The 19,306-nt window shown below is 57.9% G+C and overlaps 1 protein-coding gene across 1 annotated transcript; it reads right to left on the bottom strand.

Annotated features, from left to right (window-relative positions):
* Window positions 1-371: 371 nt before the first annotated feature.
* On the bottom strand, window positions 372-18,927 carry ATP2A1 (ATPase sarcoplasmic/endoplasmic reticulum Ca2+ transporting 1). The gene is made up of 22 exons (XM_004461442.5): window positions 15,144-18,927; window positions 14,808-14,825; window positions 14,355-14,437; window positions 12,870-12,974; window positions 12,030-12,168; window positions 10,018-10,098; window positions 9,100-9,185; window positions 8,663-8,960; window positions 8,310-8,476; window positions 6,389-6,477; window positions 6,017-6,119; window positions 5,674-5,805; window positions 3,675-3,800; window positions 3,349-3,567; window positions 2,281-2,616; window positions 1,873-2,093; window positions 1,567-1,769; window positions 1,331-1,416; window positions 1,112-1,245; window positions 885-1,002; window positions 672-789; window positions 372-417 (listed from the first exon to the last, which is right to left on the bottom strand). Exons 1-22 carry the CDS (start codon window positions 15,259-15,261, stop codon window positions 413-415), a joined length of 2,985 nt encoding a protein of 994 aa, XP_004461499.1. The 5' UTR covers window positions 15,262-18,927; the 3' UTR covers window positions 372-412.
* Window positions 18,928-19,306: the final 379 nt, after the last annotated feature.

Raw genomic sequence — 19,306 nt, 5'->3', positions numbered from 1 at the left:
ACTTCCTTCTTTCATCTTCTGGATCTGGAAGAGGAAAGGGCGGGGAGGAAGTAGGTGGGGGAGGGGCGCACACTCACCTGGAGGCCCCCAGCCCCGTACCCCCCCAGAGCAGGGAGCGCAGCGTCCAGCCAGCGCAGCCAGCGCAGCCAGCGCAGCCAGCGCAGCAGGCAGTGGTGCCCTGGGCCCCGCCTGGCGCAGGAGCCCGGGGGGCAGCGCGGATTCCTGGGGGAGGGCAGCGGCCCCCCCCACCTTGGAAGCAGCGGCGACAGTGGCTCCAAGTGGAGCTGCGAGCGCAAGAGACCTGGAGGAGGCGGGAGGGGCAGGCGGCGGGCACGGCAGCTGGGGGCGAGGGCAAGAAGGGGGCGTGATACCTGTGACACGGATTTCAAAGAGATGGAGGAGGGGGGACGGGTTATCCTATGGCCAGAGAGGACAGAGAGACAGCCGTTACCAAGGGGTGGGGCGGGGAGGAGAGCTGGCTGGGGCGGGCCTGGGGCCGGGAGGATGCGGCAGGATGCGGCAGGAGGTGGCGAGCTGGGCCTGGGGCGCCCCTCACCTGTGGCGCCTGGGCCTGCCGGGGCCCAGGGGAACAGTCCCACCTGGAAAGGAAGAGGGGCAGCGCGGGGGGAGCCCGGGGGCTCACGAGGCTCTGAGGAGGGGGCGCGGCTCACCCTCCAGATAGTTCCGAGCAACGAACTTGAGGCATTCGTCGAGCCCGATGACGGGAAGTGAGATCTTGAGGACCATGAGCCACTGGGTGGTGTCCAGGGCCCGCAGCTTGAAGATCATCTGCGGCCGGGGGACGAGGGCAGTGAGCGGGGGGCGGGGGGCCTGGCGCCGCCTCCCCCCTCCCTCGGCACCGTGGGCTCCCTGTGGCGGCTCACCGGCAGGGGGTCGACGTAGAGGATGAGGAAATGGAGGGACATGGAGAGGCAGATGGAGCCCAGGAGCCAGATGTTCACCCAGGGTGGCATCCGCACCAGGGACTGGTTCTCAGACAGGCTACGTGGGGTGGGGGGCCGGAGAGGAAAGAAGCGGTGAGGGGAGAGTAGAGGTGGGTGGGAGGGGCAGGACAAGAGCAGGGGGCTCCGGGAGGGGGAGGCGGACCCACCTGTTGAGGGCATTGCACATCTCAATGGTAACCAGCACGGACAAGGCCATGGTCATGGGCTCGGGGGCCTCGAAGACCTCACAGTCCACGCCCTCAAAGTCGGGGTTGCTCTCGGAGCACTGCATGAAGTGGGTCTGCGGGGGACGGGCGGAGGGTGAGGGCCCTGGCGGCCTCCAGATAAACGCCCCTCCGCACCCACCCATCCTCAGTGCCCCCTACCAGCTGGCTGTAGGTGACCTGCGGCCCGTCCTCCGCATACATGAACCACCAGGCCGCTGCTCCCACCGTGGCTGCACCCACGTAGCCTGTGGTGGAGAGAGAATGGGCATCGGGGGTCACGGTGGGGAAACGGGGGCACACCAAGAGGCCTCGGGGTGAGGTAGTGGTCCTGGGGAGCTGGAGAGGGGCTCAGGTGGGAAGGACGGCAGGGGAGGGATTCCGTGCGCCTGGCTCACCTCCGATGGCCATGTAGCGGAAGAAGAGCCAGCCGCTGATGAGGGGCTCCTTGGGGCTCCGGGGGGGCCGGTCCATGATGTCCAGGTCGGGTGGGTTGAAGCCCAGGGCCGTGGCCGGGAGCCCATCAGTCACCAGGTTCACCCACAGCAGCTGCACGGGGATCAGGGCCTCGGGCAGCCCCAAGGCGGCCGTCAGGAAGATGCTGCGGGGAGGGGGGGGTGTCGGACGCCGTCCTGCCTCCCAGGCCCGCAGCCGTCACCCCACCCAGCCGCAGGCCCCAGGAGTCCCCTGCCCCGGCCGCTCACCAGACCACCTCGCCCACGTTGGAGGAGATGAGGTAGCGGATGAACTGCTTCATGTTGTTGTAGATGGCGCGGCCCTCCTCCACGGCCGCCACGATGGTGGAGAAGTTGTCGTCGGCCAGCACCATCTCGGAGGCAGTCTTGGCCACGGCGGTGCCCGACCCCATGGCGATGCCGATCTCAGCCTTCTTCAGGGCAGGGGCATCATTGACGCCATCCCCTGTCTGGGGGGAGGAGGAGACGGGGGACTCAGGGCCCTCGCCATGCACCCGGCCTTGGGAGTCTGCATCTGTCCACCCCTGCCTCGCCATGATCTCCTCCCCGCCTGGACCCGACGCCCCGAGCCGCCCCCCTGTGGGACCCCAAGAAGACTGCCTGCCGCCCCGCTCCACGTGTGCCCCGGGCCCTCACCATGGCCGTGATCTCATCGTAGGACTGCAGATACTCCACGATCTTTGACTTGTGGGAGGGTTCCACGCGGGCGAAGCAGCAGGCGCGACGGCAGGCGTCCCGCTGCTCGGACAGGGGCAGGTCGTCGAACTCCCGGCCAGTGTAGGCCCGGTCAGCCACCTCCTCATTCTCCTCGAAGATGCCGATGCGCCGGCAGATGGCGATGGCCGTGCCTTTGTTGTCCCCCGTGATCATGATCACGCGGATGCCAGCATCGCGGCACAGCTGGATGGAGCCCATGACCTCTTTGCGCGGCGGGTCCAGCATGCCCACCACGCCGACGAACGTCAGGTCGACCTGGACACAGAGGCGACAGCATCAGGGTCGTGGAGGGACCGCAAGCCAGGGAGGAAGCCGGGGGCGGTGGGGAAAGGGCAGCCACCGGGGCAGAGCCAGAGCCTCCGGGCTCGCCACCCCAGGGGCCTGGTGTTCGAGCCTCTGCAGGCCTTGGTAGGTTTCTTGTCAACACGGGCGTCCACAGTCCCTGGAGGTGCCAGGGTGTCTGGGTGCCCAGACTGTGTCTTTCATAGAAGAGCCATGAGTTGGAAGCTGGGGCAGCAGTCGACCCACTTAGTCTACAACTTGGGACAAATCCTTTTACCTGCCTGGCCATCACCACCCATCTAGAAAATGAAGAGGGGTGGGCTTGGGTGCTATGCAGAGTGCTGGCCCCTGCAGGATAAGGCACCTAAGCCAGAGTGTACATCGATGCGCTGCCTCTTGCATGGAGGAAATCTCACTCTGGAGAACGTCGGACGAAACCAGCTGTGTGCCTGGTGACTGAACGGCCTGCTGAGGTGCCACCAGCGCAAGCCCCTCCCCCTGTGGCGCAGCACCCAGGGATCCCACAAAGGAGCGCTGGGCCGGCCAGGTGCTTCCTAAAGTTTTTGCAGGCTCTAAGACCCTGGGATTCCCTGCCCGTAAAGACGAGAGGGTCGGGGTGACTGGGTGGCAGGGGGTATGGGGCAGGTCACAGGAAATCTCAGGCCTCACCAACTCTGGGACAACAGGAAGCTTCCAGCTGCTCACCTCATACTCCACAAACTTGCCAGAGTCTTCCAGGATCATCTCCTCTCGCCTGGGTGGGGAGTCCCGGGTAGCCAGGGCCAGGCAGCGCAGGGTGTCCCGGCCAGTGCCCCACTCCTTGATCACCGACAAGATCTTATCCTTCACCGGCGCGGTCATCGGCACCCGAGTGGTGCCAACTCGCACATAGTTGCAGCGCTCAATGACCCCCTCAGGGGCGCCCTAGGAGAAGGGCACAGCATTGGGAGACCATTGCCTCCTTCAAGGGCGCAGCGAGAGGGTCAGGGATAGGACGACAGGGAGGACTGAGGCACGTTCTGCTTTCTGACCTTGACAAACATCTTGTTGCCCACAGCAGCCCGGGATGATTTGGCTGGAGAGCAATAAACAGACATGGACTTTCTGTCTCGGGAGAACTCCAAGGTGAATTCCTTCTTCATTAGCTGGCGGATCACCTGGGAGAGGACACAGGGATGGAGGAACCAGGCATGAGCTTGGAGGGAAAAAAAGTAGATGCTGTCTCTGAAGAGAAGAGTCCCAGATCCCTTAAAGTAGAGTCAAAAAGGATCTGGAGGTCAGAGTAGACCCCAAGCTGAATCTGAGACTAAAGCTATCTGGTGTTAATAATATAAATGGAGAGAATTGCAAGGCTGGTGCTGCCACCATGCTTAGTGTCCAGTTTAAAAGCACAACAGAAACAGGATGGCCTAGTGTGACACTGTCCAATAGAACTTGCTGGGATAATGGAAATTGCTCTATAATCTGCCCTGTCCAGTACAGCACAATTGAGCAATGGCTATTGAGCACGTGACATGTGGCCAGTGCAACTGAAGAACGAAATTTTTTTTCATTTTGCTTTCAATTCATTTAAATTTAAACCACCACCTGTGTGGCTGGACTGTGCTAGCCTAGAGTTGGCACACAGTAATAAGCGCTCCACGCAATGGTGAGTATAACTACTACTACTGAATTGCATATGTGAAAGTGATGGCAATGGGAGATTTTCTTTTTTAATTAGAGACATTGTGGGTTTACAGAACAATCATACATAAAATACAGGAGTCCCAAACACTACCCTATTATCAACACCTTGCACTGGTGTGGAACACATGTTAAAATTGATGAAAGCACATTTTTTATCATTGTACCAATGGTTTAACTTAGGGTTCACTGTTTGTCTAGTGTAGTTCCTTGGATTTATTTTATTTTATTTTATTCTATTATCCTATATACAATCTAACAGTTCCCCTTTTAACCACTCTCAGATATATATTTCAGTGCTGTTAATTATTTTCACAATATTGTACTACCACCATCAAAATGGGAAACTTTATGTCTATGTTACTGCAATACAAATGGAAAAAAAAAAGCAAATGGCAGGGGAGCAGGTGTAGCTCAGTGGTTAAGCTCCTGCTTCTGTTGTAGGAGGCCCTGGGTTCAATACCCCGGAACTGCCTTTAAAAAAAAAAGTGCTCTCTCTGCCTAGATGAGTCCACACCGAATTTCGGTGCATATTTCCATCCTTCTCTCCCATTTCTCAGCAAGCTCTGTTCTTTTTTCTTTTTTCCCATTTCCCAATAAATTCCTTTTACTGGCCTAACTTAAAAAAAAAAAAAGAATGGGAGGTTTTTTCCACCAAAACATCGTGGGTATTTCTCCTCATCAATAAATCTATTTATTTATATTTGCGTTATCATCTGTAATAGTAATGTATGGCATTTCTTTAATTTTTAGAACTATTTCTTGATTATAAACACTTAGGTGGTTTTCATTCTTTTTTACACATTAAATAAAGCAGCAATGAACATCCTGCACATAAAAAACTGAACGAGAGCTGCAGGGAACCTGACACCCCAGAGGAATTCAACCGAGAGAGTTCTGAAAAGAACCTCTTAGCGCGAAAGCCACAGAACTGGGCCAGCGGAATTGGACTTAGTTGGTCTGGGCAAGAGGATGCTGAGGCGTGCCTTGAGCTTCCCTGTTGGTGCAGTAACCACATTTTCCCAGACCCCAATCAGGCCTTGAGACCTGGTGAAAATGAGTGTGCTTTTAGAGAAGAAGGGATAAGAGTGGAACCGGGACTGCCCCAGGACGGGTGGCCTGTGGAGTCTGTGCCCAGCTCTTGTCCGTTTCAGCCAGGACCCAACAGGAAGTGGTTATCTCAAAATTCATCAAGGGAGGGCGCAGCTAAGCAGCAGGAAGAGCCATCAACTCCGAGGTCCCCATGGGAGGGACCTCCCCCTGTGCTGCTTGGGGAGGTCCCGCATGGGGCAGCAGGCCCTGCCGCCTCCTGGCCTCTGCCGGCCGGGAGGGGGTCCCCAGACTCACCGAGTTGCAGGCGTTGGCCCTCTCCACCTTCGAGAGGTTCCTCACTTCCGTGTTGAACACATTCATCTTCTCCACCAGGGTGGTGAGCGCCGTCTCCGTGGCCTCACCCACCTTCTCATAGACACCTTTGGTCTGACAGGGCAGAGGAGGGAGAGGAGGTAGGTGCCCGGCACTCCGGGCCCCTGCTCCCACCTGGCCTGCCCACCTTCTACCCTGGGCAGAGGGCGGGAGACGCCGACGGGCCTTCTCCCCCGGACCCCTTCCTCCCAGGCTGTGGAGGAGGCCAGGTCTGCGAGTCCACTGGGGGGGGGAGGAGGGGCTGCGTGGGCAGGGAGGGGGTTACCTCGTTGAAGTCCAGGGACGAGTCATTGCAGAGGGCACAAATGGTGGCCAGCTCCACCAGTCCATCATACTGCCCTGCCCGGACCGACTTATCATTCTTCAGGCTGGTGGTGCAGTGGGGAGGAGGGAAGGGAAAGAGACAGGTGGAGAAGGACAGGAGTGAGACGCAGAGAGAGCACAGGGAGGACGGAGGGCCGGCCTTCGGGAAGGACGGTCAAGGAGAGGGCAACGGATTTGGAGATCGGGGGGCAGAGAGGATGAGGCGGGTGGAAGGCAGAAGAGAGAGAATCAAGAGCAAACTAGAGGGAGCGCCCTGGGGAGAGAGGTGGCTTGGGGGGAGGGGGTGGTGCAGACAAGACTCGGGGGTACTTACATCTCCCCCTCTGGAGCGTAAGTGGAGCCAGTGATAGAGAACTCGTTCAAATTGCAGATGTCCCCGTCCACTTTGTCGATGATGAACATCTGCAGGGCGAGAAGGGCGTGTCCACAGGTGTCTGGCTCTCCTAGCCCTGAACATGCCCACAGCTGTCCAGCTTCCCCATCCCCAAAGGCAGTCGCCTGCACCGAGGGGAACCCTATGTTCCCAATGTCTAGACTCCCTGTACCCAGCCTGGAAGCAGACTAACTGCTCTTCCTGCACTTTACACTTCCACTTGGCCTTTCCCTCTTCCTCCCTTCATTTTCCCCCTTGTCCCCTTGCAGTCATTTCCATGTTCTGTGTTGGTGGCTTTATAACAAATGTTACCGCAGGTCACAGCTAGGGGCGTCTTTAGATCAGTCAATAAAACAGGAAGCGCACGCTAAGGCGTGGTGGGGACTGCAGCTAACTAGAAAGCACCCAGCCCATCCACAGCCCCAGCTGCTCATGGCCAGATCTTCCAGTTTTGCAGGATGAGCTAGAAATTCAGTTTGTTTTCCAGGGAATCACTTGACTTTCAAATGTGGACAAACCATGAGACATGACAAGAGGCAAGTTTCACGTGCTGAGGTCTGGATTTGAAGCCTGGACATTAGAAGGACATGGAAAATGCAGGGTTTTGGAGGGGGACAGCCAGACCTGAGCTTGGCATGAGTGAAAAGGGGGGGACTTTTTGTTCCAGAGAAGAAAAATGGTCAAGATATCTTCCAAGATAAAAGGGTTCTGTGATCAGTCAAATTTGGGAAACTCTGAATTTAACAAAGTGGAATCTGCCCTCTTTACAGCTTTCTCTGAGGCTTTCAAATGCCAGGAGGCATTGCGGGTCTCCCCCAAGGGGCCAGGGCTACAGCCTTTCTCACCGCGATCCAAACACAGAGCCCTCACTTCTCAGAACACCAATTTCTATTTCATGGACATGCTATTCCTCACGACACTGTTTAGGGGTTGGGTTCTTTACCTGGGGTCCATGCACAACTGCCCCAAGGGGTCAGTGAACTTGGATGGCAAAAAAATATACGTCTCTATTTTCTGAAATTTAGCATTTCCTCCCAATTAGGAACACAGGCAATAAATCACAATACCCTTAGCAAAACCTGTGATTTTTTGCCACTGATAGAATCACAGATACTTCCTTATCACAGTACCGTGACTGCAGAGCTCTCAAAAGAGCAACTTGCACTCATCACCGCTTCAAAATTCTGATAGTTGTTAGACCCACTGCTAGAACTTGCCAGTTAATGCATCCATAAAGAAGCATAGAATGTTACTAAGTCACAAATTTGGTTTCTGTAAATATTTTGATTTCAAGCATTGGTGTTCTCTATAACCTTTTGCAATTTTGCAACAGGATCCTATGTGTTTTACTTCATGTATTTAAAATCTTGTACGGAGAAGAGGTCCAGCCTGCCACTGGGTCCAAGGCAGAGAGAAAAAAGAGGTCTGGTTTGGGAAATGCCCTTCAGGATGAGTGTGGCCGGGTCCTCGAGGCCCCATCACTGAGCAACCACTGGGGCCAGGGGCTGGGGGGCGTCCGGTGCACAGGAGAGAGCTCTGGAGCTGGACAGGCTTGGGGGGGAAACAACTCTGCCACTTAGCAACCATGCGTCTCTGGCCAAGCCGCTGGATCCCCAAAACCTCCGTTTCCTCCTCTGAAAAATGGGGTTAACTAGACCTTTCCCTCGGGGGGCTACTGTGGAGGATGAGGGACGAGGCCTCTCTGGCCCCTCTCCGAGGTGGCAGGATGTCGCTGTAGCTCCCCTTGGTGCATTTCCTGGGCCAAAATCAGAAGCCGCCCATGATGGGGGGTGACCCAGTCTCTGGAGGGTTCCTCTCACACCCCCCACCAGGTAGCCTTTCGTGGGCACGCTGTCCTAACCTTGCAGACCGACATCTGGTTGGTGGTGAGAGTGCCTGTCTTGTCGGAACAGATGACGGACGTACAGCCCAGGGTCTCCACGGAGGGCAGGCTCCTCACGATGGCGTTCTTCTTGGCCATCCGGCGGGTGCCCAGGGCCAGGCAGGTGGTGATGACAGCGGGAAGCCCTGGGGGATGGCAGGGCAAGGGGATGACGGGACGCGACAGGGGACGGAGGGAAGCCTAGAGGCCAAAGAAGGGTTCCCAAAGACCACAGGTCCCAGTTCCTGGAGGCTGGAGGCATGACCGAAGATGGAGAAAGGGTCTCTGCAGGTGTGACCAGGCAGGAGGAGGAGAAAAAGAGGCTGTCCTACCTTCTGGGATGGCGGCCACAGCCAGGGCCACGGCGATCTTAAAGTAGTAGATGGCGCCACGGAACCAGGAGCCACCATGGACGGGGTCATTGAAGTGGCCAATGTTGATGAGCCAGACGGCCACACAGATGAGGGAGATGACCTTGGAGAGCTGCTCCCCAAACTCGTCCAGCTTCTGCTGCAGTGGGGTCTTATCCTGCTCCGTGGCGGCCATCTGGTCACGGATCTTCCCAATCTCAGTGCTCACGCCCGTGGTGGCCACGATGCCCAAGGCCTTGCCGGCTGCAATGTTGGTGCCCTGGGCAGGTGATGGAGAGGCAAAGGATCAGGCGAGAGGGGACCGTGTGTGGGCCGCAGTTCGTCTCGTGCCATCGCGTGGCTCCCAAACCAGGGCCCCTCTGGCTGAGGGGTGCGACAGCTGGCCCTGCATTGCTCACCGAGAAAAGCATGTTCTTCTTGTCCTGGTTGACAGCTCGGGGGTCAGGAACAGGGTCTGTGTGTTTGATGACAGACACAGACTCGCCTGCAGAGAAGAGGCCAAGAGGTTTTCAGATGACATCATGTCCCTCTTCCGGAACTCCCGCCCCGAACACCCTCCCAAGCAGTAATCCTGGAGGAAGTCTGAACTTGAGAGGAGGCTGCTGGAGGCACATGGGAAGTCCAACACTTAGAGCAGAAAGACTCCCAGCCTGACCACTTATAAGCTGTGTGACTTTGGATCACTTCACCTCAGTTTGCTCCTCTGTAAAATGGGGACAATGATATGTACCCTTCAGAACAAGGTCCTGGTGAAACCCAGTCAGCTGATATATGTGAAAGCACACTGTAAACTACAGACGGTTCCAGCGAGGGAGATGCCACTGCCTCAGGACCTGTCCTCCCTCACCTAACAGCAGGGGCTTGAGGGATCATCCCAGGGCAGCCCCAACCTCACCTCCCTGGACCCCAGGGGCTGCACCCCGGCTCTTTGCCTTCTCCCTCCCAGTGGAGAAACAGAAGCAGCTGCAGTTTGAAAGGCAGGAGCAACCTCCCTCTTGTCCTAGAATCGGAAGGCTCATGCCTAGGGGACTTTTGATAGGCTAGCTCTCTGGGAAGGGATGGACAGACGGCCGTATGGAGAATGGGCGCAGATGTCCTGTCATGTCCCATGAACCCCTGCGTCTCAGGCTGGGACAGAGGGAACAAAGCTGAGCAAGGCTGACTTGCTGCAGCCAGAGCACCGGGAGGAGACCCTGCTGCTGCGGGTCTACTCGCACACCTGGAATTTCCTGCCTGCCTGTCCACCCAGCTCCTCCCTCATCGCATCCTCAGGCCCAGGCCCACATGATGCACCCCTGCCCCCCAGGCCACCACACCTGTGAGGATGGACTGGTCAACCCGCAACGTGGTGGACTTGATGGTGAGGATGCGGATATCCGCGGGGACTTTGTCCCCCACTGTGGAGAGAGGAGAAGAGAGGTCAGTTGGGAAGAGCTTGCTTTCTTCCTACGAAACACCCAATCTTTGCCTAATTCATACTCGCCCTTCGGGTCTTAGGGAGGTCACCCTCGGTTGGGGGCCCCCTCCCCTGGGTTTGAGTCAAGTCCTCGGCCCGTGCTCCGGCCAGCATCCCCTGTCCTATCACCCATTCTCACTGCCCCTCCCCAGAGAGTGTCTTCCTTCCCACTGGGCTCTGCACTCCGTGGGGCAGACTCCGATGTGCCACGTGGCACACAGTAGGTGCTCAAGAAATGTATGCAGAATGACTGAAGGGAAAGTGAGGGACAGATCAGTCGTAGAATGAGAAACCAAAACCGAGACTGGGGAGATGGCAAAACAGAGAGGGACACAAGAGTGCAAAAGGTGGGGATGAAAAGGCCAGAAGGACCCCACAGAAATTGGGGTGAGTGGGAGAGGAGTGGTGGGAGAGTCAGAGGATGAAGCGGGAGAAAGCTAGGGGGCACTGAGAAAACCAAGGTGAGCCAGGAGAGAACGTGGAGCAAGAGGCAGGAGAGGCGCGAGCGAGATGGGAGGAGGCAGAAGAGCGACATGTGGGCAGAGGCAAAAGGGGGATTCTGGAGGAGACCACCTCAGGAACCTGAAGGCCTGAGCAGATGAGTGAAGGCTGGAAGTCGTAGGTGCAGGAGTGGGGGTGATGGAGGGGCAGGGAAACCAAGACGCAGTCTTTTTCCTGCCCCTCCATCACCTGAGATGAGCCGAGAGAGGTGGAAGGAGACCGAGAGAAATGCACAGATCAGTGGGGTTGGAGCGTGGAGCCCTTTGGGGTCGAGGCTGCAGAGGTAGCTAGAACCCCGCCAGACTTAGAGTCCTTTGGGGGTGACTACAGCCCTGTCCAGGGCCCTGCCTAAACCCGCCCCGTCCCCTGGATGGCACAGGAGCCAGGGTTCAATGGCTTTCCTTTCCCAGAGTTCCTAAGGTCCCTCTTCCTGTGCCAGAGGAAGCTGACGGAGGAGGGAAGAGGCCAGGGATGGAGGCGGGCGGGACACCCTGTCACCCAAGCCGCCGTGATATTTATAGACATTCATGGCTCTGACTCCGAACTGACGCCGCGGCGGCAAGATGGCCCTGATGGAGCACGGGGGTCTTCGGGCCACCCCTTCCGCTCCCCCAGCTTCCTGACGTGACTAGGCGCCTGGAGGAGGGAAGGAGGCCTAGAAAGGAGGCGCGGGGCCTGGAGATGTGACCAGGTCTGCCCGGGGCAAACAGAAAAACCGCTGAAGGGGGCAGAATCCCAGTAATCTTAGCCACCCGGCCCCCACCCCTCCCTGGTCAGGCATTAAGTGTCCCTCGAGCGAGCGGAGAGGCGGGGCCCCTCCTTGTGCTCCCCTCCTCCCAGGTCCCGTGCTCTCTACTGGAGCCTGAGTTTCCCTTACATGGTCGGGGGCTTGAGCCTTCGGCCTCTCCCCACCCCCTTCTCCCCTCGCTCCTTCTCCTTTGAGAGGCCTCAAGGGTACTGAGAGGTCAAGATTTCAAGCTGACCAAGCTTGGAGATGGGTGGAAGAAGAGGGGAGCCAGGCTTCGGGAGGGGGGTGGAGACGGGGGCCATTGGCAGGCATTGGGTTCCACCTGTTGCTTGCAAGTGCTGGGTGAGAGGAGGGGAAGCAGGGGGTCTGCTTGCAGCTTCGGGGACAGGACTGGCTGTTCCTGCTGAGACTCTCACAGGGAGAGGGAAGGGGGGGCCGTGGTCCGAATGCCCTGGGGTGACCTCCTGAGGCGTCTGGGAAGGAGAGTCGAAGGCTCTACCATCCTGCCCACCTCCTGGACCTTGGCATCTGAGGCTGACCCAGCCCCCACTCCCAGCATGCTCCCCTCTCTGCTTTAGACCCAAGGGCCTCCTCCTCCAGGACCACCTGTTCCCCTGACTCACCAGCCACCTCCACAATGTCCCCAGGGACAATGTCCCGAGCCTTGATCCTTTGCACTGACTTGCGGTCAGCCCGGTAGACCTTCCCCATCTCGGGTTCATACTCCTTCAGTGCCTCAATGGCGTTCTCTGCATTTCGCTCCTGGGGAACAGGGAGAGGAGAGAAGGGTCATCAGGCCACCTCCAGAGGAAGGTCAGGAATGGGAGGGACTGGTCAGGGAAGATTTGGAACAGAGATGGAGGAGCAGGGGTCAGGGTCTGGGGGGAAATGGAGGGTCTTGCAGGGGAGGAGGGTTATGCAGTCCTGGCTCCTCTAGGGGGTTGGACAAAACCCCACATGGAGGGGGGGATGTCCCCTGCAAAAGCTGAACACAGGATCAAACATCAGGTAAAGACATTCTGGAGGGAGGAGAAAGGGGAATCAAAGAATCCCAAAAACCAGGGGACAGGAATAAGTATAGGGTGGTAAGGAAAGAGGGAGCAGGAAATCAAACTTGCATTGATTGAGCTCCTGCTTACACCAGGCAGTCCTGGGCACTTCCACACTCATCCTTTTAAGTTTCACCACAGCTCTGAGAGGATTCTTAGCTCCATTTTATGGATGAAGAAGCTGAGGCTCAAAGAGATGAAGGAACTTGCCCAGGGTCATACAGACAGCAAGAGACAGTGGGAACCTCAGTCTCCCACCTCTTCTCAACACTCCATTCTATTTCGAAACTGGGTGACAGGCACAGAGGCCAAGGCAAGCTCCGGGGAAGCGATGGAGGAGGAGGAGATGGGCAAGGGAGGGTTGGCCTCATGTTTAGTGTCAGGATGTGAAGGGTGGGTGGGCTCAAAGCTAACCTGCCAAACCCCCACAATGGCGTTGGCTATGAGGATCAAGAGGATGACAAAGGGTTCCACAAAGGCGGTGATGGTCTCTTCGCCTTCCTCAAACCAGGCCAGCACCTGGGGAATGGGGGAAGGGAGAACAGGTAAGAAAGCCCCCAGAGGTAAGGGAAGGAAGTGGAAGGATTCCAAGGATCACTGCAGAACCTCGAGAACAGGTGTGGAGCTCATGGGGCAGGTCACGGGGAGGGGTGGGTGTGGGGAGGATACAGCCCCACATCTGTCTGGGAGGTTCTACACCCTCACACATGCAACTGCTCAGCAAGAGCCAGTGCACAGACGCGCACAACTCAAGGATTCACTGGGAACTTTCAGGATTCCCTGACAGAGTTGTTGGCTTGTAAATGAAGCTCCAGGGACACCCGGCCAACCGCCTCCACCTCCACATCCATCCCCGGGGAGCCCAAAGCTCAGAGGACAAAACCCTGCAGTCCTTGCAGGCGCCTGGCCCACCCACAGCCCTCGCTGCCAGCCCCCGGCTGGGCAGCTCCGATTTCACGAGGGAGGTGGGGGGGAATAAGGTTACGGGCCTCTTGTACACGCCCGGCCCCAGCTGTTGCCACTGCCAGGCAACAGCCACAGGCAAATGTCAAGGAGCAAACCCAAGAGGGGAGAAGTGAGGCCCTGCCAGCTAGTGCAGCCGGGATGAAGCCTCCCTTAAGGAGGTTTTTTATGTTGTGTTTGTGTTGTGTGTTTTGTTTTTGTTTTGCCTCTGGAGTTCTGTCTTCCAAAAGTATTAAGATATTATGGACGAGACCCCCAAATGCGGAATGGACTGCTGGGATGGTGGGTGCTGGAAAGGAGGTCCCGGCCATGAAATGGGGAAGGGCCTCGGGGAAGGGGCTTTTCCAGAGGTTGTGAGGAGCGGTTGCGGGGCAGCTCTGAGGATGTGAGAGGTCTGGGGAGAGTGAAGAAGGGGTGGTGGGAAGGCCAGGCGGGAAGGGAGAGGAGGGAGGATTCCGGGAGACCCAAGCTTCCGGGCGCCCCGGAACCCCCCTCACACTGGCGGCTCTTTCCCGCTTTCCCAGGGGAGTCTTTCCTTCGGCCAATCAGCGTCCGGAGGCCGGGGAGGGCGGGGCCAGGGCGCCGGCAGGCCCGGGGATTGGTGAGGCGGTGCGCGACCCCGGGGCATGTCGGGAGTAGTGGTCTGGGTTGCTGCGAGGTGCGGTCGGCGTCTGAGCGGGGAACCGGGCGCTGGCGGGGAACCCTGAAGCTCTGGAAGCTGTCTGGGTGGCTTAGCTTCAGTGTTTGGGCCAAGAACACCCTTAAAACTTGGAGTAAAACCTGCCAGCGGGGCGTGGAGGACAGAAGGGGACAAGAGTCTCTGCGCGCCTCAGCCCCGCCCCTGGTCTGTGGAGGATGCTGAGGGCTGGGACTAGAGGGGTGGACGATTCCCGCAGCCCCCAACTCGCAAACCCCCGGCTGCCCTCGCACACTTACAAAGGAAATGCAGGCGGCCAGGAGCAGGATCCGCACCAGCAGGTCTTCAAACTGCTCCACTACCAGCTCCCACAGGGTCTTCCCTGAGGGGAGAGGGAAGCGGAGGGGCCCCGGAGTTAAGGGCAAGAGGGGTGAACGTGAGAACTCCAAGTGCAGGCCGGGCCCCGGGGCTGAGCGTGCCCTGGATTGGGGCTTGGAGCAGGGAGGTTCTGGGAGATGGGCAGGCCTCTTGGTAGGGCGAGAAGGGCTAAAGGAGTGTGCCAGGAGCCCCAAAACAGGCTCCTCAAAGTGGTGGGCACTTGTGTTGTTCAAGGGTTGGATGCCTCAGGAGAGAGTGACTGGAAACGTCTGCCCCCCCGGCCAGAGTTTGGGGAGGGATATTTGCCCAAGGAGTCTGAAGGGAGAAGGGTTGGGAGCGTCATTGATGAGAGCCCAGGGATTCCAGGAACTTACCTTCCTCAGCAGGGAGCTCTACCCAGGGAAAGAAGAAAAGAAAAGAATCATTTGGGGTTCCGTCCAATGCTCCCCAAACCCAGGGCTTCACAGTTAAGACACTCAGGCCAAAGAAAAGGCAGCTGAGTTTCCCCAAGGTTATCTCATAAATCCTCCCCAAACCCTGGGTCTCGGGGACCCTGCTTTCTTAGTATCCTCTCCCCTCCTGCAGTCGTTAGACCATTGCCCAACTCTTCCCCCGAGGTACCCTGGAGGGAGAGGTTCCAGTAGGGTGGGGGCAGATGGTGGTGGTACATGCATGAGGGCGTTACAGCCTCTCTTTTAAGGGACACTCACCATTGGGGCCGTATTTCTCCAAATGCCGCTTCACTTGGTCTGGGGTGAGGCCTGTGGTCTCACTCACCCCAAAATAGGCCAGGCATTCCTCCGTGCTCTTCGAGTGGGCGGCCTCCATTGTGCTCCCTTCCTGGGGGCCAGGGGGCGGTGTGTTCCTTCTGTGGGGGTGCTCTCACACGTGGGGGGGGTCTTGCTCAGTGTGTCCACCTGCCAGTCTGGGTTTCTTGCTTTTTCTCTGCTGCCCCCCCCAGGATTTTCTTCCCTCCACAAAGCTCTGACCCCGTCCCACTTGTAGCAGCCGGCCACCCCCCCAGCCCCCAGCTGGTCCTTATGAGGGAGTGGGGGGGCCAGGTTCCCCCTCCACCAGACCAGGGATTGGCTGGCTGAGACTCCAGCAGGAGGGGTCAGAAGAGAGATATTTCTGCTGACAGAGGGGGAACAGTGGGGCTGCAGCCTGAGATGTCACTCATGAGGGAAGCTAAGGTGGCCCCAGCCCCAGGGAAGGGGGTGGGGAGAGACTTCACGCTCTGTCTTGGCTTCCTCACTTACACTGAATTTCCCAGCCCAAACTTATCTACCCATTTCTTGCTTTTATGCCTTTTTGTATGCTCAGGCCTTTGCCTTTCACTTTCTTCGCACCCCCTTCCCTTTCTGTCCACCCTGAACCTGTTTCCACTGACAGCCTCCTCTTCTCACCCAGTTTGTTGAAAGGGCAGCAGAAATACAAGTCTCCAGGGGAATGGAAAGGAGGAGAGCATCTTTTGGGAGTGGAGGCAGTGGATAAGGGGAAGTAGGGAAGGAGAGGGTCAAGGGGACAGGGCAGAAGATGGTAACCCTACCCTAGGGAGGGGTTGCCGCAGCCATCAACAAGGGATTTAGTGTCCAGGCCCTGGTGAGCAAAGCCAGGACTGCCCTCTCTCTCCCCAAACCACTCCCCCAGTCGTTTTGACTCAGGCTCAGGGAACACAGCTTTCACCCCCCCACACACCCCCCTCCACCCCGGCCACAATCCCTGACAGGGAATCCCCGTCCCCCCACCTCGGGAAAATGGGATACCCAGGCAGCCAGGTAACCCAAGAGGCTACAGAATGTGCTGATGGTAAAGGGGAAAGGATAAATGTTTCAAGAGGGGGAGTGGGGTCACCCCAAGTCACAGAAAGAGGGTCAGCTCATCCCACACTGCTCTCATTAACCCACAGGCAGTGTGTGGTCCTCACTCTGGCTCTGATGGCATCTGTCCTCCAGGAGGAAAGGGGACCAGGCCTGCTGTGTGCTCAGGAGCTGGGTGTTCCCCACTGAGAGTGGCATAAGGGAAAGTATATCAAGGAAAGGAGGCCGAATAAAGCAGAGGCTCCAAACCGAAAGAATGGGAGGGAGTCAGATTTATGGGGCCAGGTCTATGGCAATAAGTGAAGAGCTGGGGGGTGGGGAGCAGCGAGACTGGGCTGCCAGAATCAGGGATGCCTGGGGAAAGGGGGCAGCAGGGAGCCGGCTTTCGGCAGCAGGGCAGGTAGGGACCCGGGAGCTGGGTGTAAAGCCACAAGTTGTTGCTGAGCGGCTGGCCTTGGTGTCAACTTCCTCAAACAGCTGCTTGGAGCCATCCCGTCACCCACCCCACCCCTGCGCCAGGGTTGGGGCGTCTGTTGGTTCCCACCAGGGCAGCTGCTGGGAGAGCAGACCAGCGGATACAGTGGGGTGGGAGCAGGGAGGAAAGAAGGGCAGAACGAGGAGAGATGCTCAATGAGAGTGATGGTGAAAAGGGCAGTGAGAGGAAGAGGGCACCACGTGACTCAGCACAAGTCCATCCTCTGCCTAGGCCTCAGTTTCCCGAAATAAGCAGTGAGGACCATGGTCCACAGAAAGGGTTCTCAAGGATGCTTCCAGTTCAAGTTCTTAAGCAGAGGCACAGGGAGATGGTGGACAGAGGAAAGGGAAGCCCCCAGTCTTGGAGAGGGATGCTGGCAGGGGTGGATGGAACTTAGTCCTTCCCGCACTCATGCCTTCTGCCTTGACTTGGGGGAGGGGCCGCCTCCAGGGTGAATTGAGGACACACTGCTCCTTCCCTCTCCCTTTCCACAGTTCCAACAAACCCCTCCCCTGAAGCAGAGTTCTGTGTGACCCTGGGTGGGGGGACTCAGACAATGAGGTATGAGTGTTGGGGTCCCATTGCCAGGCCTCTCCACCTGCCCCAGCCCCCACCTTCTTAGGCCAGGGTCCAGCTCAGCATCTACCCAGTTTCTCCCCACCACCATCTGGAGGAGTGACAGGAGAACGTCTTAAAGGAACAGGGATGTCCAAAAATGGAGAAAGGGCTGAGACAGGAGAGCCCAAGGACGGCGGTTCGGAGCCTGGGATGGAGGAAAGACAGACTTTGCAGGATGTTCCTGCCAGCAGGGCCCTCGAAAGTTATCCGCTGCTACCTCCCCCAACTTCCCAGAGGGGGAAACTGGAACCTGAGAGGGTTTGCAGCCCAGAGCTGCAAAAGAATCAGCGTCAGAGGGGCCTGTGGCGTGAACTGGGATGGAGGGAGGTGGAGCAACGGGGCCCTCTCTTGGATCCCTGTCCAGTGCTGACTCCAAGCCAAGCAAACCCCGAGAAGGAAGGTGTTCTTCCTCTCCTAGCTAAGCGCTGAAGCTGAGGATGGAGAGGCCCTACTTCTCAGGACAGGGGGATGGAGCCTGGACGCTGGGCCAATCCCTGACCAGTTCTGAAACTTTTTAACCATCTGAAAAGAAAGGCATAGAGAGAAATGGTCTTAGGCCTCTCTAGCCAAGACAAGCACATATTTGGGGGTATCCTCATACCCCCTCCCCGCCCTTCTTTGGAAAGCATATCCCTGAAGGCCAACAGGGTTGGGGAGGGGCGGGCTGGGGTTTGAAGCACCAGTTGCCTCTAGATTAGAAGGGGATCAGGTCCTGTTTACTCTGGGGCACCGCAGCTTTAACTCACCATCTAACTGTGAGAACACAACACCCAGTTCCCCTAACCATCTCCCCCTTTTCAAGGCCAATCCTATTCCCAAGCTCCTGAGGCCGAAGTTTGGGGAAGCCCCAGGGATTAGACACAACAGGGAGAGCCAGCAGTCTCCCCGCCGGCTAGCCCCGGGTCTGAGTGGCCAGTGAACCCAGCTGTCTCCTGTCCATCTCCTGATAGGACGCGAAGCCCAGAATAGCAAGGTCATGAGCATGGGTCGGGCCTCCTGGAGGTGGGGGCAGAGGCTGAGGGGCCTGAGGACTGGGAGGCTCCACTCTGCCTGGGAGGGAAACTGAGGTGCACAACTGCACACGACAGAGCTAGAGGGAGATAGGGAATGGAGAAGGCCCAGCAAAATAGGCGGGGTTCTGGCACCCACCACCCTGAGTTGGGAAGTCCAGGGGTGCCCTCTGCTGGAGGGGGGCACAACCACAGTTTAGTATAAAGATCAATTCAGAAAGCAGGGCACGCGTTTAACAGGAGGGGGTAGGGCAGGCAGTGGGAGGCACAGGGGAGGGTGAGGAGGCTGGGTGGGCAGTCCGGACGGGGCAGATGTGGAGGTGGACCCTGTGTGGCTGGATCTTCTGATTTTCAGGAGAAACCAGTAATCGCAACTTTTATGTGAAACTCGGACAGAAACATCATCAAGGCCAAGCAAATCATGTGGCTATCTCCAACTTGGCTGAAGCTATGTGTTTTACAGACAAGGATACTGAGGCCTGGAGTGGCTACGCATCCCAGGTCACACAGCGAGAGGGGTCAGGCCAGGACCGGCAGCTGGTGCTGTCATCCCTCCTCCTGCTTCCCAGCTTGGCTCTGAGAAGAGGGGAGGTCGGCCTGCCCTTAGCCCCTCTGCAGCCAGGTCCCGTGGCTGCTGTCTTCCCTCCTGACATGGCCGCCATGCCCCCGCCCCCCTTGCTTGCTCTCCCCAGAGGGTAGGAAGCCTTGACCAGGCTGCTCACTGTCCTCTGCCATCAAAGGTGCTTGGCTGGGGACCCCAGGCAGCACTACTGAGCCCTGCGCTTTCCATTCAGCCAACAGGCATCCACACAGGAGCGATGGGCCAAAAGCCCAGGCCAGAGAGCGCCAGGGACTGACCCAAACCCGGCTCTCAGGCCACTAAGCTCTGGGGATCACAGCTCCGGGTAAGCTGTCTTTCTGACCACCTCTCCCAGTTCCCACCACAAACA

This window comes from Dasypus novemcinctus, chromosome 23 (assembly GCF_030445035.2).
Source record: "Dasypus novemcinctus isolate mDasNov1 chromosome 23, mDasNov1.1.hap2, whole genome shotgun sequence".
In the NCBI taxonomy this organism is placed as follows: domain Eukaryota; kingdom Metazoa; phylum Chordata; class Mammalia; order Cingulata; family Dasypodidae; genus Dasypus; species Dasypus novemcinctus.
Note: the sequence above shows the minus strand (reverse complement) of the source record. Positions and strands in the feature narration are given on the sequence as shown.